At 63.5% G+C, this 20,209-nt stretch overlaps 1 protein-coding gene across 6 annotated transcripts in view; it reads right to left on the bottom strand.

The window, feature by feature from the left end:
* The window catches only part of KCNH2 (potassium voltage-gated channel subfamily H member 2), a 106,997-nt gene that overhangs the window by 15,525 nt on the left and 71,263 nt on the right, over positions 1-20,209 (bottom strand). For 5 of the 6 annotated variants that reach the window (XM_073334956.1, XM_073334955.1, XM_073334953.1 and 2 more), the window contains 2 exons: positions 4,131-4,580; positions 1,492-1,879 (listed from right to left, as the gene is read on the bottom strand). In XM_073334956.1, the coding sequence (XP_073191057.1) occupies positions 1,492-1,879; positions 4,131-4,580 (838 nt within the window). The remainder of the gene's footprint in view (positions 1-1,491; positions 1,880-4,130; positions 4,581-20,209) is intronic. The other variant, XM_073334954.1, reaches the window with a different exon arrangement.

A 20,209-nucleotide genomic window follows, 5' to 3' on the forward strand; every position in this document is an offset into this window, starting at 1 on the left:
GCAGGGGACAGGTACAGGGTGGGCACAGGTGTGGGACAGGCAGGGGGTGGGCATGGGTGAGGCAGGGGGTGGGAAGTGGCAGCCAGAGGAGAGGCGTGGGGTGGGCAGGGGGCAGGCAGGAGGTGGGTGTGGGTCAGGCAGGGGGCAGGTGTGAGGCAGGCACATGTCAGGCGGGGTCAGGTGTGGGGCAGGCAGGGAGCGGGTAAGGGTCAGGCAGGGGTCAGGTGTGGGGCAGTTGCAGGCAGGGGGCGGGTAGGGGACCGGTGTGGGGGAGATGCAGGCAGGAGGCGGGCACAGGCAGGGGATGGCAGGCACAGGCAAGGGCCTGGCAGACAGGGGGCGGGTAGGGGTCAGGTGTGGGAAGGGCGCAGGCAGGGTGCAGTAGGGGTGGGCGGGCAGGCAGGCGCAGGCAAGGGGCGGGCAGGCAGGGGGCGGGCGGGCAGGGTGCAGCAGGGGTGGGCAGGCGCAGGCAAGGGGGTGGGCAGGCAGGGTGCAGCAGGGGTGGGCAGGGTGCAGCAGGGGTGGGCGGGCAGGGTGCAGCAGGGGTGGGCAGGCGCAGGCAAGGGGCGGGCGGGCGGGCGCAGGCAGGGGGTGGGCAGGCAGGGGACGGGCGGGCAGGGTGCAGCAGGGGTGGGCAGGGTGCAGCAGGGGTGGGCGGGCAGGGTGCAGCAGGGGTGGGCAGGCGCAGGCAAGGGGCGGGCGGGCGGGCGCAGGCAGGGGGTGGGCAGGCAGGGGACGGGCGGGCAGGGTGCAGCAGGGGTGGGCGGGCAGGGTGCAGCAGGGGTGGGCAGGCGCAGGCAAGGGGTGGGCGGGCGGGCGCAGGCAGGGGGTGGGCAGGCAGGGTGCAGCAGGGGTGGGCAGGCGCAGGCAAGGGGCGGGCGGGCGGGCGCAGGCAGGGGGTGGGCAGGCAGGGTGCAGCAGGGGTGGGCAGGCGCAGGCAAGGGGCGGGCGGGCGGGCGCAGGCAGGGGGTGGGCAGGCAGGGTGCAGCAGGGGTGGGCAGGCGCAGGCAAGGGGTGGGCGGGCGGGCGCAGGCAGGGGGTGGGCAGGCAGGGGACGGGCGGGCAGGGTGCAGCAGGGGTGGGCAGGCGCAGGCAAGGGGCGGGCGGGCGGGCGCAGGCAGGGGGTGGGCAGGCAGGGTGCAGCAGGGGTGGGCGGGCAGGGTGCAGCAGGGGTGGGCGGGCGCAGGCAAGGGGCGGGCGGGCGGGCGCAGGCAGGGGGTGGGCAGGCAGGGTGCAGCAGGGGTGGGCAGGCGCAGGCAAGGGGCGGGCGGGCGGGCGCAGGCAGGGGGTGGGCAGGCAGGGGACGGGCGGGCAGGGTGCAGCAGGGGTGGGCGGGCAGGGTGCAGCAGGGGTGGGCAGGCGCAGGCAAGGGGCCGGCGGGCGGGCGCAGGCAGGGGGTGGGCAGGCAGGGTGCAGCAGGGGTGGGCAGGCGCAGGCAAGGGGCGGGGGGCGCAGGCAGGCAGGGGCAGGCCCCGCCCCGTTCGCACTCACAGCCGATGAGCATGACGCAGATGGAGAAGATCTTCTCGGAGTTGGTGTTAGGGGAGACGTTGCCGAAGCCCACGCTGGTCAGGCTGCTGAAGGTGAAGTAGAGCGCCGTGACGTACTTGTCCTTGATGCTGGGCCCCTGCAGCGGGGCGCTCTCGTTCAGGGGCTTGCGGATCTGGTCGCCCAGCGAGTGCAGCCAGCCGATGCTCTGCCGCTCCATGTTGCCGATGGCGTACCAGATGCAGGCCAGCCAGTGGGCGATGAGGGCGAAGGTGCACATGAGCAGGAAGAGCACGGCCGCCCCGTACTCCGAGTAGCGGTCCAGCTTACGGGCCACGCGCACCAGGCGGAGCAGCCGGGCCGTCTTCAGCAGCCCGATCAGCGTCGTGGTCTGAGGGCAAAGGGGCAGAGCCGAGAGCAGCGGGGGTCAAAGCCATGGGTCCGTTCTGCCCACCCAAGCCAGCTGAGCCAGAGCGGGGCTCTTAGAGACGCCCGTGTTCGGCTGCTTTCCCCGCGACCCCCGGGTCCTTCCCGAGCCGCTGCTCCCCAGGATCCCGCCCCATCTGGGGAGCGCGACCCCCACCCTGGCCCCAGCTGGCCTTGTGGTTCCTCAGATTGAGGCTCATTAAAACACCTGCCAGGTATGGTCCAGAGCAGTGGTTCTCGAACGTTTGCCCTGGTGACCCCTTTCACACAGCCAGCCTCTGAGTGCGACCCCCCGGAGACATGAAAACCATGTTTTTAATATTTAACTCTATTATAAATGCTGGAGGTGAAGCGGGGCTTGGGGGCTGACAGCTCGCGACCCCCCAGGTAATAGCCTCGCGAGCCCCTGAGGCGGGGGGGCCAACTTCGCATCGACTCCGGGGCTGGAGCTACAGTTGCCAACTTTCCAATGTGCCAGGGGGAGGTGGGTGTGTGTGAGTGTGTGAGTGTGTGAGTGTGTGAGTGTGTGCTCACTGCTCCACCCCTGGCTCTGCCACAGGCCCTGCCCCCACTCCACCCCTTCCCGCCCCCTTCCCTGAGCCTGCCGTGCCCTCGCTCCTCCCCCCAGAGCCTCCTGCACCCTGCGGATGGCCAGGGGACAGCTGATCGGGAGGTGCGGGGAGGGAGGGGGAGGCGCTGCCAGCGGGGGTGCTGGTGGGCGGGAGGTGCTGGGAGTGGGGGCGGGGAGCGGATGGGGGGCTGCTGGCATATTACCGTGGTTCTTTGGCAATGAACATTGGTAAATTCTGGCTCTTTCTCAGGCTCAGGTTGGCCACCCCGGGGGGGTCCCAACTCTGTCTGAGAGCCTCTGGTCTAGAGAATACTTAGTCTTGCCCCGAGTGCAGGGGACTGGACTAGGCGACCTCTCGAGGTCCCTCCCTGCCCTACAACTCTGTGATTCGATGATCTCGTTCACACGAGCCCGTGACAAAGTGGGAAGTTTCTGCAATATCTTTATGAAGGCTGCGTGTGCCTCAGTTTCCCCAGGTGCGGCACTGTTACCTGGGGAGGGGGAAGGCCTGTCTGCTCTCAGGGCAGTCCAGGAGTCTCTAGCTGTCGGGGCCCTAACCCCATAGCAGTGCAGCATGAGAGGACAACGGCAAATCCAATCACCTGGACGGGGACACCCAGCAACCCACGCCCCAGAGAGATCTGGATCCCCCGCCCCCCATTACAGGGGGCTGAGCCACACCCCCCAGCTCGGGATCACAGGAAGGGGGAGGGGCGAGGTGGGGGTAAGCGTTGGCTGCGGGGAGCAGTTGGGGCCCATCTGGGAACCGACCAAGGAGGCCGCCCAGACAGACAGAGCCAGACCCGAGGGTTCCCCACAGCCGGGCTGGGCTCGGGGCTGGCCAGGACGGACCCTGCTTCACCCTTCATTGTCCCAGGCTGCCCTAAGGGCCCCCTAGGCCAGGCGCCAGCTAACAACTGAACCCGGCTGTCCCCACACTGGGAGTGTCCCTCCAGGGACCCAGCATGCAGTGCTCCCGCCTGCCCGAGACCCCGCCCACTCCCCGAACACCACGCCACCCGCTTGGCCCCCGCCCGCTCCTTGAGCCCAGCGCCCAGCATGCAATGCTCCCGCCTGCCAGAGACCCCGCCCGCTCCCTGAACAACACGCTGCCCACTTGGCCCCCGCCCGCTCCTTCAGCCCAGCGCCCAGCATGCAATGCTCCCGCCTGCCCAAGACCCCGCCCGCTCCCCGAACACCACGCCACCCGCTTGGCGAGGGGCCCTGATCCCTGCACAGCGGCCGAGTCTCCCTCAGGGCCTGTCTCCGGGGGACTCACTGCCTGGAGCTTGTGGGAACATGGGGGGAGCTGCAGGCCCTGAGGGCCAGTCTAGGGGGCAGTGAGGCCGCGTGCCTCACCCTGGAGGCAGAGTGGGACCCCCAGGGGGGCTGGCCCAGTGAAGGGGCCTCCCAGAGACCGTTCCAAAGCCTCAGCCCTGTAGGTCTGTGACGGGGCAGGGCTGGAAGGTGGCTGGGTGGGACAGGGCTGGGCTGGAAGGTGGGTGGCTCAGATGTGAGTGGGGCTGGAAAGAACCTGGGTCGGACGGGGGTGGGGCTGGAGGGGGCCTGGGTTACACAGGGGTGGGGCCAGCCCCCCGCGCCCATGGCAGGGCTGGAATCGCCCCAGGGCCAGCGCGGTCGTTACCTCCTCAGAGCCGGAGCCGGAGCCGAAGATGAGCAGGTCGAAGGGGATGGCGGCCACCATGTCGATGAGGAACCAGCCCTTGAAGTAGTGGATGGCGATGCGGGCCGGGTGGCTCACCACCTCCTCGTTGGAGTTGACGTAGGTGGTGCGGAAGTTGATGAGGATGTCGATGAGGAACATGATGTCCACCAGCAGGTCCACCACGGTGAGCGGGCTGCAGGAATAGCCGCACTCATGCCGCGTGGGCTCCTCCTTCTCGTTGAGCAGGAAGGCGGCCGAGTAGGGCGTGAAGACGGCTGTGTAGATGACCAGCAGCAGGATGAGCCAGTCCCACACCGCCTTGAAGGGGCTGTAGTGCAGGATGGTCCATTTGTGGATGCGCGGCGCCTGCAGCTTGTACTCCGGGAGCACGTCGGCGCCAAGGGACAGGACCTGCGGGGACACACGGGGCTGGGAGCCAGGCGACGAGCCTGCTAGGCAGGGCCATGGCATCGCGCGGCATGGCCACAGCCCGGCGCCCAGCATGCAGTGCTCCCGTCTGCCCGAGACCCCGCCCACTCCCCGAACACCACGCCACCCGCTTGGCCCCCGCCCGCTCCTTGAGCCCAGCGCCCAGCATGCAATGCTCCCGCCTGCCAGAGACCCCGCCCGCTCCCTGAACAACACGCTGCCCACTTGGCCCCCGCCCGCTCCTTCAGCCCAGCACCCAGCATGCAATGCTCCCGCCTGCCCAAGACCCCGCCCGCTCCCCGAACACCACGCCACCCGCTTGGCCCCTGCCCCCGCTCCTTGAGCCCAGCGCCCAGCATGCAATGCTCCCGCCTGCCCGAGACCCCGCCCGCTCCCCGAACACCACGCCCCCCGCTTGGCCCCCGCCCGCTCCTTGAGCCCAGCGCCCAGCATGCAATGCTCCCGCCTGCCCGAGACCCCGCCCGCTCCCCGAACACCACGCCACCCGCTTGGCCCCTGCCCCCGCTCCTTGAGCCCAGCGCCCAGCATGCAATGCTCCCGCCTGCCCGAGACCCCGCCCACTCCCCGAACACCACGCCACCCGCTTGGCCCCCGCCCGCTCCTTCAGCCCAGCGCCCAGCATGCAATGCTCCTGCCTGCCCGAGACCCCGCCCGCTCCCCGAACACCACGCTGCCCACTTGGCCCCCGCCCGCTCCCCGAGCACAGTCCCTCCCCGCTGAGCCCCCCGCTCACTCCCCGAGCACAGCGCCCCCTCCCCGCTGAGCCCCCCGCTCACTCCCCGAGCATGGTACCCGCTGCTGAGCTGATCTCCCCACCCTGTTCCCTGCAGTATGGCGCCCCCTGCTGAGCCCCTCACTCCCTTTGGCCCAGTGCCTCTTACTGTGGCCAGCACTGATTGAGAGGGGCTGGTGCCCCCAGGCCTGGTGTCTGCATCCCGGGACTGTCCTTTGCTACCCCCCATCTAAGAGCTGTCCCCAGTGCAGAGTGGGAGTAGGGCCAGTGCTGAGGACCCACAGACAGCTGGCCCTGCACCTCTCGGGCACCACGGCAGCACATCAGCTGTGTCTGGGGTGTGGGGGTGCTGGCCACACACACTGGGCCCCTGTGCAGGAGCATGGGGGGCTTCCAGTGTGCCAGGACCATTCAGTCGGAAGCAGCTGCACTGCCGAACTGTGACGTTATTGACATGAACTGGGACCATATAGATCACTGTTGCAACCTAGGTCCTGTCGTGGCACCAAATCTTATATAAAGGGGGTCAAATGAGGTGTCTCACACAAGGTGATGGTTGGCTGGTTAGGATGATGCTGTCTATATGTGGGTATCATTTTTGTAGTTAAAGTTATGAACATTGGCTCTATCCTGCCTGTAGTTCAAACGTGTGCTGTGCTTCTGGGTGACACCCCAGACAAGTTGGTGTCAGCTTGCCCAGCCTGCTGGATGGCCCATTAAGGACCATCAGCTACACAACTGACCCACTGAGAGAAGGGAGACATGCCTGGGGACTCAGCCAGGTGTGCAGGGCCCTGCCTATGGACAGAACTTTGGGGTGTTTCCAGGCCATGGGATGGGCAGCTTGTCCTTGGGACAAAGGAAGCAGAGACAACATGGCAAGAGACTATAAACAGCTGCTGCAGCTCCTCCATGTGGTCTTCAATCCTGCTTCTTACCTCTGGAGGGACTTGGCTACACTGAAGCTCTGAACCAAGGACTGAAAGACCCATCCCAGCTGTGGATGGACTCCAGAGACTTGATTTGAACCTGCAGTTTATTCCATCACTTCTACAAGCCTGAACCAAGAACTTTGCCATGACTGTATGTCATTGATTCCATTGAACCCATTCTAGCTCTCATCTCCATCTTTTTCCTTTTATGAATAAACCTTTAGATTTTAGATTCTAAAGGATTGGCAACAGTGTGATTTGTGGGTAAGATCTGACTTGTGTATTGACCGGGGCCTGGGGCTTGGTCCTTTGGGATCGAGGGAATCTTTTTTCTTTTACTGGGGGGTTGGTTTTCATAACCATTCGTCCCCATAACGAGTGACACTGGTGGTGATACTGGGAAACTGGGAGTGGTTGAGTCATTATGCAAGGTAACCTATTTCCCCTTGTTCTTGTTAAACCCTGGATTTGTGCTGGAAATGGCCCACCTTGATTATCATACATATTGTAAGGAGAGTGATCACTTTAGATAAGCTATTACCAGCAGGAGAGTGGGGTGGGGGGAGAGAAAACCTTTTGAAGTGATAAACACCCATTTTTTCATGGTCTGTGTGTATAAAAACATCCTCACTGTATTTTCCACTTTATGCATCCGATGAAGTGAGCTATAGCTCATGAAAGTTTACGCTCAAATAAATTGGTTAGTCTCTGAAGTGCCACAAGTCCTCTTTTTCCTTTTGCGAATACAGACTAACACGGCTGCTACTCTGAAACCTGTTGGAAGATGGGAGACTGGGATAGATGGACCCTTGGTCTGACTCAATATAGCCGTTCTTACATAAAAATAAGAACTAGAAAGTTGAGTACAGAAACTCCCCAAGATAAAGACCTCTTGAGATAGCGAAGATGTGAATAACGTCCTGGGCAAATACTGCATTTTAAAATCTTGGCCTACTAGGAAACGTATTTATATAAGTTTCCCAGTCACAAATCTGGAGTGAAGTCACTAGAACATAGTCCAATGCCCTGGCCGCTGTTGTTCATTGTGCCACCGTTCGCTCTACCGCTCTGTCCTCAATGGCCCTGCCCCGTCACCTTCTGCTGCCACCTGCCACGTGACCGCTGCGAGTCGGTCTCTCGCGGTTCTCGGGGGGAACCTCGCTGCTAGTGCAGGCTGGGCCGTGTCCTCCACAGAAACACTGTCCCGCAGCAGGGGTCACTTAACAGAACAAAAGACTCTCTGTGGAGCCTAACCAGCTCTCCCTCTAAACAGGAGAGGGGGCAGGTCAGATAGTGCCTGTGACTCTTAGGCAGGGCCCACCCCACCAAGCAAAACCCCTCTGTCTCTCCACTGGGATCTGGCATCCAACCCCCTGCTTGGGGAGTAACGTTCGGCTGAGGGTGACTGGGGCTTAGTTTGTAAGGAAAGAGGTGCCGGGGCTCACGCAAGTTTGTTACTTTCACAACTGATGTGACAAGCCCAGAGGTCCCCGGGCTCTGAACGGCTGAGCCTGGAGGTGCCGGGGCTCAGCCCTGGCACAAATTAAGCACGGAGGGAGACCCCCTCATTCAGTCAGGCTAAGCCCTCTACTCCTACAATGAGGAGAACAACATTTCATGACCCCCACATTTAATACTTCAGTGATTTGTAACCCAACACCAGCCAAAACCGATCCCTTGGGCGATGCAGCTCTGTCTGCTGGATACTTCATGTCAATACAGTCTGGTCCTGAAGCCTCCCCCCACCCCAGCTCATCACGAGCTGCCAGGGCAGAGCTCAGTCAAACCTGGCCTACAAATCATACATTTAAATGATAAGGTTGGCCAATATCCCAGACACCAATGCGCCGACATTGTCGGCAAAAACAACAGCTGTGGGAGGGGGGCAGGCTTTGTCCAAACGTTTCAAACCCACGGTCCTTTCTCACACACCGTATCTGCTTTTACAGTGTGTATTGATGTTTCAATTTCAAGTCAAATCTCCAACCAACGACTAAATTGGCAGCACTGCATGGAAGGGGGCGGGGGAAGGGGGTTGTGGAAATTCAGGGGGGTAGGGAAATCCCTGCCCCAGGTACAATGGCTGGAGAGCGCTGGTGCTGGTCGGGCGTATGCACTGGGGTGTCGTGTTGGTTACTGGGCGCTGTCTCTTTAAGGATGGATGGGGCGGGGCAGGGTGGGGCAGACTTTGCAGGAGGCAGGGTGGAGGATTGTCCCTGGGGCAGGAGGTCCCCCACTGGGGGGCCCCAATGGGCAGAACTCCATTCCACACAGCAGCCCCCCGCCCCCCGTGTTCCTGGCCTCAGGGCAGCACTGGGGGACTCTGCCCACGAGCCAGCGTCCCTGCGCTGCGCAAGGGGGGCACCTGGCAGAGGGCACCAGCCAGCCAGGTCACCCCATGGGCCCCCCGACAAGCGTGTGTGCTGGCCAGGGGGGCTGCCCTGCACAGAGATGGGGCTGCCACAGGCCAGGCCTCCCAGCGCTGGGGACACGGCCTGACGCCAGACACGAGGGCTACACGCAATGAGGGTCCATCTGCAAATCGGCTCGTTATCGAATTTCCATAAACATCACACCCTGGCTCCTCAACACCAGCGGATTGGCTCCTGAGATGCCGACGGTCAGACCCCTCCCTGCAGGAACGGCGGCGCCGGGGTCCCCCAGCTACATTGCTGCACCCCTCCCCCGGGCACTCGCCCACCCCGCAGCATCAACACCGCACCCCTCCCCCGGGCCTTTGCCCACTGGAAGGGCATAACGAGTGGGGTCCTGCAGGGATCGGTTCTGGATACGTTTCCATTCAATATCTTCATCACTGATTTAGATAACGGCATAGAGAGTATACTTATCAAGTGTGCGGATGATACCAAGCTGGGAGGGGGTGCAAGTGCTTTGCAGGACAGGGTTAAAATTCAAAAGGATCTGGACAAACTGGAGAAATGGTCTGAAGTAAATGGGATGAAATTCAATAAGGACAAATGCAAAGCCCTCCACTTAGGAAGGAACGATCAGTTGCACACATACACAATGGGGAATGACGGCCTAGGAAGGAGTCCTGTGGAAAGGGATCTGGGGTCATAGTGGATCACAAGCTAAATATGAGTCAACGGTGTAACAAACATCCTTCTGGGTTGTATGAGCAGGAGTGTTGTAAGCAAGACACGAGAAGTAATTCTTCCGCTCTACTCCGCGCTGATTAGGCCTCAACTGGAGTATTGTGTCCAGTTCCTGGCCCCACATTTCAGGAAAGATGTGGAAAGTCCAAAGAGCCACAAAACGGATGAAAGGTCTAGGAAACATGACCTGTGCGGGAAGATTGAGAACACTGGGTCTGTTTGGTCTGGAGCAGAGAAGACTGGGAGGGGACATGAGAACAGTTTTCAAGTACATAAAATGTTGTTACAAGGAGGAAGGAGAAAAATTGTTTTTCTTAACCTCTGAGGACAGGACAAGACGTAATGGGCTTAAATTGCACCCAGGGCGGTTTAGGTTGGACATTAGGAAAAACCTCCGACCTGTCAGGGTGGTTAGGCAGGGGAATAAATTGCCCAGGGCGGTTGTGGAGTCCCTGTCACTGGAGGGTTTTAAGAGCAGGTTGGACAAACCCCTGTCAGGGACGGTCTAGATAACACTTAGTCCTGCCACGAGTGCAGGGGACTGGACTAGGTGACCTCGTGAAGTCCCTTCCAGTCCTATGATGCTCCAATGCCATGGAGACGAAGGTCCAGAGAGTAGGTGACACCCACACCAATGCGTGTCAGCCTGCCCTGAGAGCAAAGAGTTCCCTCCCCCTCACTGGCTGTCACTGCAGCACACAGGGGAAACTGAGGCACAGAAGGCCTCCTACAAATATTGCCCACTACTTCCATGTCACACTGGACACAGCAGAGAGCTGGCCCTTGGGAACTCGGGAAGTGCAGTCACTGGCTGGCCTGGCAGAGTCATGGGGAGCTGGCTGGCGCGGCTGCCCAAGCCACGGTGGGGTCTGGGAAGGAGACACGGGCTCTTTCTGGCACCGATGTCGGGCTCTGCACCAAAGAAGGCCTCGTAGCCAGTTCCATCAGCTGCTGGGATCCCAGGTCTCTCACCACCCGCGTTCCCCTGCTCACAGCCCTGCCAGGGAGAGCCCTGGACCCTCTCCAGGGACAGAGCCCAGCACCTATGGGGCACTACTGGGAACAGCCCCCCCCGACGGATGGGGTGCGAGGCCTGGGCAGGCCCTCCACTGGACATACGGGCTGCTGGGGCCAGGCCAGGAACGGGGCCCAGCACAAGTGGGGCACTGCTGGGAACAGCCCCGCCCCACCCCCGACCCGAGGGACAGTGTATAAGTCCTGGGCAGGCCCTCCACCGGGCACATGGGCTGCCATGACTAGGCCAGCGACGGGGCTGCCGCCAGGACCAGGGACTAGTTACCCCCAGCTCCCGGGGAAAACGAGATCAAGGCATTCAGCCCCACGGCACGCACCACGTCTACCCTGGGCGGGGAGCAGCAGCCGAGGGGTGCCAGCAGGCACCACCCTTGTACAGCCAGGGGAGGGGCACGAGAGCCGCATCTCTGAGTACTGCCAGGCAAAACCCTCTGGCTTCTGAGCTGGGCGCATACATCTATGGGGAAGCCACTTCGGCCCCCAGGTACGTCTCTCCCCCCTCCCCCCCCCCCCGGTGTGACACTGCGACCCGCCCCCGGGGACTCGCCCTGTGCCGCCATGATGCTGCCCTCCGGGCCCGGGTACACACCCCGACCCGCCGTGACCCTGCCCCTGCCCCTGGGTACATGCCCCATGCTGCCGTAGTGGTGACCAGCTCCCTTGGCAGTGGGGGTGGGGGCAGGCTGGGGTCCATCAGGGCTGCGGGGGTGGGCGGGACGTGCCGCGGGGCGGTGACCAGCCTGCTTGGCTGGCCAGGACCCATCTTACCGGTCTGTGTTTGGGCCGCAGTCCCCTGCTCCCAGCAGCAGCCAGCGCTCGACCCGAGGTGGCTCATGGCCTGGCACTGCGCAGTGTGCCCCCGAGTTGGGGCCTGTGTAGGGCGGGTGGTGCGGCTGCATGTCTTGCCAACCTGCTGTCCGGGGCCAGAAGAGCCATGCCAGCTGCCAGGGTGAGAGGCGTTCGCTGCCCACTGGCTCTGGGACGCCCCAGCAGCTGCTCCCATCCGTCCCCTGGCTCAGGTCCCTCCCCGCTCGCCGCATGGGGATTAGCTGTGCTGGCAGCTGGGGCCCCGCGGCTATAAATAAGAGTCCCGAGAGACATGGGGAGGGGCCACGGCCCAGAGACCCCTCCCCTGGCCACGCCCTAATGCACAGGTGAATGACCAGTTGCTGCAGGCGCTCAAGGGGTGCCCTGGCTCTGTACGGCCAGGGGTGTCTCAGGCCCGGCAGCCAACGGCACGGGGCAGAGAGCCCAGGGCAGGGCTCACTCTTGCAGCAGGCTGGGGGCAGGCTGAGGGCGCTGTGCCCATTTCTGCTCCCCTGCTGGGAGGTGCTGGCTGGCCCCGGGACTCGCCCCGCGCCCTGGTCCCCGGTCCCTGGCCTGCCTGTGGCTCTTTGGGGCAGCTGCCAGGGAAGGCACAAAGCCACTGGACTGCTGGCAGCTCTAGTCAAGCCAGGGAGAGCTGCAGGGGTTCCCCACACCCGCCCCGCAGCAAGGCCTTGTGGGTAGGGCTGCTCCCCAGGGCTCTCAACCCCCTGCCCCAGGCTCTGCATCCCTGTAATGGCCAGAGCAGACCTGGCCCAGCCCCACCCAGCTCCGCTGGCTCCTCGCTTGGGCCCCTCCCCAGGAGGTCTGGGCAGAGGAGGGTCCCCTCTGTGCCAAGTGCGCGACCCATGGGATCCCAGACTCCGAGCTCTGGACAGGACCCTCCTCTGAGCTGAGAATTAACCCCGCTCTGGCCGCCCCACAGACAAACCCTCTCCCCCTCCCCCGGGATTCCAGCCACCGCGAGCCCCCTGCTAATCCAAATCCCGGAGACCCCGGGCCCATCCCTGCCCTAGAACAGATCCTCCCCCCGGCCTGGCGCACTCCCCCTGAGACCCCAGCTGGCAAACCTGCCCCCGAGAAGCAAGGGCTGCCCAGCGCCCCCGGGGAACACGGAGCCAGCCAGGGCCCGGTGGCCGAGTGATCCCGGCACGAAGCTTTGCACTGCCGCATGGTCTCTGCACCGGAACACACACGGCAGGATACAGGGCCCGCAATGGAAACAGGGCCCAGCACAGGGAGACACGGCTAGGCAGAGGGGGCAGGGCTCGATCAAGGGTGTGAGGAGAGACGGGGCCTGCCTCCCAGGTCAGCAAACGGATTTCAGGCTGGCGGACCGTTCCTCCCACCTCACTCGGTCTCCCACAGAGCCCAGGGCAGTGACCCATGCCCAGTGGCCTGTGATGGATGCTAGATGGGTGGGATCTGAGTTACTACAGAGAATTCTTTCCTGGGTGTCTGGCTGGTGAGTCTTGTCCACATGCTCAGGGTTCAGCTGATCGCCATATTTGGGGTCAGGAAGGAATTTTCCCCAGGGCAGATTGGAAGAGGCCCTGGGGGTTTTTCCCCTTCCTCTGTAGCATGGGGCACAGGTCACTCGCTGGAGGATTCCCTGCTCCTTGACGTCTTTGAACCATGAGTTGAGGACGTCAATGGCTCAGACATAGGTTAGGGGTTTGTTACAGGAGCGGGTGGGTGGGATTCGGTGGCCTGCGCTGCGCAGGAGGTTGGACTAGACTTAAAGTCTGAGTCTGTGAGTCTGAGTCCTGCGTCCGGCCTGGCCAGGTGGCTGAGCTAGAGCAGGGCTGTCAGAGACGTGCTGTCACGGAGCGGGGGGACCAGTGCCCTGCACCCCCCGCCCCCCCGCCTGTGATTCTCCCTGACTCTCAGCCAGCCAGGAACACAGGTGGTTTATTAGACGACAGAAACATGGTCTAACACAGAGCTTGTAGGTGCAGAGAACAGGACCCCTCAGCTGGGTCCATTTTGGGGAGCAGGGAGCCCAGACCTCGGTTCTGGGCCTCCCTCCGTTTCCCCAGCCAGCACCAAACGCAAACCCCCTCCAGCCGTCTCCCCCAGCCACAGCCCTGGCTCCTCCAGCCTTTGTCCAGTTTTGGCCAGAGGGTATCACCTGGTCCCAGCCCCCTCCTGGGCCCAGGTTACAGGCTCAGGTCACACACCCTGATATCCCACCACCATCCAGCACCAATGCAGCCGGGACCAGTAAAACTCCCACATCACATCCCCAGGTCAACACTCCCCACCCCTCACACACACCCAGCCTGGAGTCACTGGCCCTACGTGCCAGACACCCGCCCCCCCCCCGGCCCAGTCAGTCGTTCCAAAGGGGCCGACCATCCCCAGGGAAAACTGGCTCCTTATTCCCAGCCAGGGCAGGTCTGGTTCAGCTCCAGCCAGCGGCTCTCATCCGGGCCCTGCCTACTGGACCCAAGGGCTGTCTGCCGCAGAGCCCCCTCCCCTGCACAGATCAGGCTCCGGGCACCGCCAACCCCTCCCTGCACAGACTGGGCTCTGGGCACCTGCAGACGGCACTCACGGCACCGCGGACCCCTCCCCTGCACGGACTGGGCTCCTGTGACCATGTGACGCAGCAGGGAGGCGGGAGTGTTGACCTGGGAATGTGCCCTGGGGATGGGAGACCTGAGAGCCTGTCACCTGAGCCAGGAGGGGGAGGTAACACCTCTGCCCAGGAATGTGAAGACAGGCTGCAGGAGGGAGCCTGATGGGGGCAGGGGGGTTAGTTTCATTTTGGGGCTGGGTGGAGGAACACAGGGAACCCCAGGGCTGGGGTCTAAGCTCCCTGCTCCCCCAGAAGGACGTGATTGAGGGGTCCTGGTTGTACCCACAAGCTCTGTTGTGGACTGTGTTCCTGTTGTCCAATAAACCTTCTGTTTTACTGGCTGGCTGAGAGTCTCAGTGAATCCCAGGAAGAGGGGTGCAGGGCCTGGGCTCCCCCACACTCCGTGACAACTGGTGGCAGCAGTGGGATGTACTGCACCCCGTGAACGGCGCTTCCTGCAGTAAGTGACTAGGGAACAGTAAAACGAAGGGGGAGTGACGGGGACCAGGCGTGCTGAAGATTCAAAGAGAGACGGTTTCAGGGGGCGTTTAACCCCTGGGAGTGTGTGACCAGACAGAAGGACTTTTGCAGTAACTGGGTCCCCCGGGGATCGCAGTGAGCGGTCCCAGGGGCGGAAGAGTCTGCAGCTCGACCCTGGCAAAGAGGTGGTGACCTCAAGAAGGACTGGCACACTAAGGGCTTTTCCTGGAAACCGTGGGAAGCTGCCCGGCCTGCGAGTGGCCAGCAGGGAGATGTACGCTAAATGCCTGAAGAGCGACCTGGTGGAGCTGTGCAGGCAGAGGGGGCTGCGCATCGGGAGGTCCACCAAGGAACAGCTGATTGCCCAATTGGAGGAGAGGGATCGCTTGGATGACCCGATCCCTGTTCATGAGGGAAGCCGCCCAGTGGACGCAGCCTGGGCCCTGGGGCCTGACCGGGCTGGGAGGGGTCAGACTGCTGCCCAGGACATCCTGAGACCCTTCCTACCTAGGCCTGGGGGAGGGGTTGGGGGAAGCCCGGCGAATACCGGGGTCACCCCGGCAGCCAGCAGGGGATCCTCCCGGCGGAGCTCCCCATCCCTGGAGCGGATGCAGCTGGAATGGGAGAGGGAGATGAAAATGAGGGAGCTGGAGGATCATGAAAAACGTCAACATGAGGAGAAACAACGTCAACATGAGGAGAAACAACGTCAACATGAGCAGGAGGAGAAGGAGAGGGAACGTCAGGAGAAGGAGAAACAAAGACAGCACGAACTGGAGCTGGCCAGGTTGAGGAGCAGTGGGGCCCCGGCTGCGGTGAGTGCGGGGGGACCCAAGACTGCAAGGAGCTTTGATAAATGCTTCCTGGCCCAGCGGAAGGAGTGGGAGGACATAGCTTCCTGACGGCCTTTGAGAATGCCTGCGAGATGCACAGGGTTGACCCTGCAGACAGGCTCCAGTTCCTCACCCCCTTACTGGACCCCAAAGCCGTGGAGGTGTACAGCCGAATGACAGGGGCAGAGGCAGGGGACTATGAACTGTTCAAACAGGCCCGACTCCGTGAGTTTGGGCTGACCCAAATGTACCGGAGATGTACCGGAGAAGGTTCCGGAGTCAGCGTAAAACGCCTGAGGTCACCTACCTACAACTGGTCAACCGGATGCAGGGGTATGCCCGCAAGTGGACAGCTGGGGCCCGAGCTAAAGGGGACCTGCTTGACCTAATCGTACTGGAGCAACTGTATGAACAGTGCCCTTCCGACCTGAGGCTGTGGCTGGTGGACAAAAAGCTAGAGAACCCCCAGCACGCAGGGCAGCTGGCCGACGAGTTTGTGAACAGTCGGTCACGGGGTAGCCGGGAGGAGCCCCAAAAGAACAGGCCCCCCCCGATGCAGAGAGAGAGTCACCATGGGACCTCCCAGCGGGGAAATAGGGAGAACCCCCTCCAAAGGGGAACGTCTGGCGTCGGGCCCCTCCGACCCGCTCGAGGGGACCAACGTGACCTGAGCTGCTATCACTGTGGCCAGAGAGGCCACGTACGGACCCAGTGCCCCGGGCTCAGGGACAGACGGAACAGACCCAACCTACCCAGGGTTAACTGGGTAGGGACTCAGCTGGACGAGGGGCAGACGACCCAGGCAAGGGGGGCTGCCAGTCTACCACCTGCTCAGGAGGGAAGAGTACCGCAGGCCAGCTCCGCCAGAGGGCTGGAGGCTCTGGACTCAGGGTGCTCGGTTTACAGGGTGGGCGCGGGGCTGTCCCTCCGGAGAGAGTGCCTTGTTCCCTCGGAGGTGGATGGGAGGAAGGTCAATGGATACTGGGATACGGGCGCGGAGGTGACGCTGGCCCGGCCCGAGGTGGTGGCCCCAGATCGGGTGGTGCCCAACACCTACCTGACCCTGACAGGGGTGGGCGGGACCCCATTCAAGGTGCCTGTAGCAAGGGTACACCTGAAATGGGGGGCCAAGGAGGGCCCCAAGGACGTGGGGGTGCACCACCATTTGCCCACTGAGGTTTTGATGGGGGGAGACCTAGAGGACTGGCCAAGCAACCCCCAGACCGCCCTGGTTGTGACCTGTAGCCAGAGCCAGTGAGGGGCACTGCGCCCTGACCTTCGGGAGGGTACCACACCGGAGGTCCAGGACCCTACCCTGGTGGGGAGGGAGCGCCGAGGGGCACGGCTCAGAGAGGCGGAGGCCTCAGACCTGGCCACTGAGGGGGAACCGGGCCCCATCCCTTCCCCAGCCGCTGAGTTCCAGGCCGAGTTGAGGAAAGATCCCTCCTTGCGGAAGCTCAGGGACCTGGCCGACCTCGGTGTGGTACGGACCATGAGGAGAGGCTGCCAGGAGAGGTTCCTGTGGGAGAAGGGGTTCCTGTACCGAGAATGGGCTCCCAAAAGGGAAGTAGAGTCCTGTGGGATCAGGAGGCAGCTGGTGGTCCCCCAGAAGTATCGCTGCAAGCTACTGTACCTGGCCCATGACATCCCCCTCGCAGGGCACCAGGGAATCCGGCGCACCCGGCAGAGGTTGCTACAGAACTTTTACTGGCCCGGGGTCTTTACCACGGTCCAGCAGTATTGCCGATCCTGCGACCCCTGTCAGAGGGTGGGGAAGGCCCGGGACAAGGGGAAAGCGGCTTTGAGACCTTTGCCCATCATAGAGGAGACTTTCCAGAAGGTGGCTATGGACATCGTGGGGCCTCTCAGCAAGATGACTCGGTCGGGGAAGAAATACATTCTGGTGGTGGTAGATTTCGCCACCCGCTACCCCGAGGCAGTGCCCTTAGCTTCCATTGAAGCAGACACCGTGGCCGATGCGCTCCTGACCATTTTCAGCCGAGTGGGGTTCCCCAAGGAAGTCTTGACAGACCAAGGATCCAACTTCATGTCGGCCCTGCTCCAGTGCTTGTGGGGAAATGTGGGGTCCGGCACGACTGGGCCTCAGCTTATCACCCCCAGTCCAATGGGCTGGTGGAGAGGTTTAACGGGACGCTAAAGATGATGCTGAAAACCTTTATGAACCAGCACCCGCAGGATTGGGACAAGTACTTACCTCACCTGCTGTTCGCGTACAGGAAGGTGCCCCAGGAGTCTACCGGATTTTCGCCTTCAAACTGTTATATGGAAGGAGGCTCTGGTCAGTGGCCCAGTTCTGGCAAACCCAGACTTTGACAAGCCCTTTGTGGTGTTCACCGACGCCTCAGACAGGGGGCTGGGGGCAGTGTTAACGCAGGAGGATGAAAAGGGGGAGAGACACCCCATCGTGTACCTGAGCAAGAAGTTGCTACCCCGGGAGCAACACTACGTGGCCATCGAGAAGGAGTGCCTGGCCATGGTGTGGGCCCTCAAGAAACTAGAGCCCTATCTCTTCGGGCGACACTTCACCGTCTACACCGATCACTCTCCCCTGACCTGGCTGCACCAGATGAAAGGAGCCAACGCCAAACTCCTGAGGTGGAGCCTGCTCCTGCAGGATTACGACATGGACGTAAGGGAAGGGCCAACCTGATAGCGGATGCGCTGTCCCGGAGAGGGGGCCCCGAACTTCCCCAGGTCACTGGTCTCAGTGACCCCGCTCAGTTCAGTCTCGAAGGGGGGAGAGATGTGAGGATGTGACTCAGCAGGGAGGGGGGAGTGTTGACCTGGGAATGTGCCCTGGGGATGGGAGACCTGAGAGCCTGTCACCTGAGCCAGGAGGGGGAGGGGGAGGTGACACCTCCGCCCAGGAATGTGAACAGAGGCTGCAGCAGGGAACCTGCTGGGTGGGTTTAGTTTCAGTTTGGGGCTGGGTGGAGGAACACAGGGAATCCCAGGGCTGGGGTCTAAGCTCCCTGCTCCCCCAGAAGGACTTGACTGAGGGGTCCTGGTTGTATCCACAAGCTCTGTTTTGGACTGTGTTCCTGTTGTCCAATAAACCTTCTGTTTTACTGGCTGGCTGAGAGTCTCAGTGAATCCCAGGAAGAGGGGTGCAGGGCCTGGACTCCCCCACACTCCGTGACAGCTCCGGGCACCGCCAACCCCTCCCCTGCACAGACCGGGCTCCGGGCACCGCCAACCCCTCCCCTGCACAGACCGGGCTCTGGGTACCGCCAACCCCTCCCCTGCACGGACTGGGCTCCGGGCACCTGCAGACGGCGCTCACGACACTGCCGACCCCTCCCCTGCACAGACCGGGCTCTGGGCACCGCCAACCCCTCCCCTGCACGGACTGGGCTCTGGGTACCGCCAACCCCTCCCCTGCACGGACTGGGCTCCGGGCACCTGCAGACGGCGCTCACGACACTGCCGACCCCTCCCCTGCACAGACCGGGCTCCGGGCACCGCCAACCCCTCCCCTGCACAGACCGGGCTCTGGGCACCTGTAGACGGCGCTTATGGCACCGCCGACCCCTCTCCTGGAGACACTAACCCAGCGAGCTCCGGCAGCCCCTCATGGGAGGCAGGTGTCCCAGCCCTTGGCTCATCCCTGTGGCCCTTTGCTGAGTGTGGCCCCTCTGTCTGCTTCTGGCCACAGCCCTGCATGGTGCCCGTGTTTGGCTGCTTTCCCCACAACCCCCAGGTCCTTCCCCGAGCTGCTGCTCCTCAGGATACAGCCCCATCTGGGGAGCGCGACTCCCACCCTGGCCCCAGCTGGCTGCCCGTGCGGTTAGCCAGAGTAAGGCACATCTCGTCCACACGACCCCCACCGCGATGTGGGCACTCCGGACCCCTGACCTGTCCCCACCCCCCAACCTCGGCTCATTGGCAAACTTGGCCAGCAACCATCTGCTCTTTTCTGCCAGAACCGGAGTACAGACCCTGGCCAGCACTGGGCCAGGAGCTGCTCCCTGCGGAACCCCCCAAAACGCACCCGGGGGCCTGTTGGACCCTCCCCAGACAGGACCCTTGGCTCTGGCCATGTCAGCTCTCAGCACCCTCCAGATCTGCAGGGGAACAAGCTGCCCCCCACAGCACCCACCTCCGGGACTCCCCAGCAAGGCAGCTCCCTCCCCTGTCCTCCACTGCTAGGCAGCGCTGGCAACACAAGCAGAAGGCTTCCCTGAAAGCAAATCACCAGAGCCTGGCCCAGCTAGGCCGAGAGCAGCCAGCCCTGCTCCGCCGGCGCCCCTCACCCGCAGCCCCTGCCAGCTCCGCCCTGCCCCCCCCAGCTCCGCCGGCGCCCCTCACTCCCCACCCGCAGCCCCTGCCAGCTCCGCCCTGCCCCCCCCAGCTCCGCCGGCGCCCCTCACTCCCCACCCGCAGCTCCTGACAGCCCAGCCTTGCCCCCCCCTGCTCCGCCGGCGCCCCTCACTCCCCACCCGCAGCTCCTGACAGCCCAGCCTTGCCCCCCCCTGCTCCGCCGGCGCCCCTCACTCCCCACCCGCAGCCCCTGCCAGCTCCGCCCTGCCCCCCCCAGCTCCGCCGGCGCCCCTCACTCCCCACCCGCAGCCCCTGCCAGCTCCGCCCTGGCCCCCCCAGCTCCGCCGGCGCCCCTCACTCCCCACCCGCAGCCCCTGCCAGCTCCGCCGGCGCCCCTCACTCCCCACCCGCAGCCCCTGCCAGCTCCGCCCTGCCCACCCCAGCTCCGCCAGCGCCCCTCACTCCCGACGCCCCTGCCAGCTCCGCCCTGCCCCCCCCAGCTCCGCCGGCGCCCCTCACTCCCGACCCGCAGCCCCTGCCAGCCCAGCCCTGGCCCCCCAGCTCTGCCGGCGCCCCTCACTCCCGACCCGCAGCCCCTGCCAGCCCAGACAGGGTTTCTGCCCCCCTCAGCTCTGCTGGTGCCCCTCACTCCTGACCCCTCATATGCAGCCCATCTCCCCTGATTCTCCTGCCCCCTACGGCACAGGCTATGGTCCTGCCCCCTTGGCCACGGCTGAGCCGAGCCAGGCAGCTCGGGGCGCTGGGGAGGTCGGGGGCTCCCCACAGCGCGCT

Source organism: Lepidochelys kempii, chromosome 2, assembly GCF_965140265.1.
Source record: "Lepidochelys kempii isolate rLepKem1 chromosome 2, rLepKem1.hap2, whole genome shotgun sequence".
NCBI lineage: Eukaryota > Metazoa > Chordata > Testudines > Cheloniidae > Lepidochelys > Lepidochelys kempii.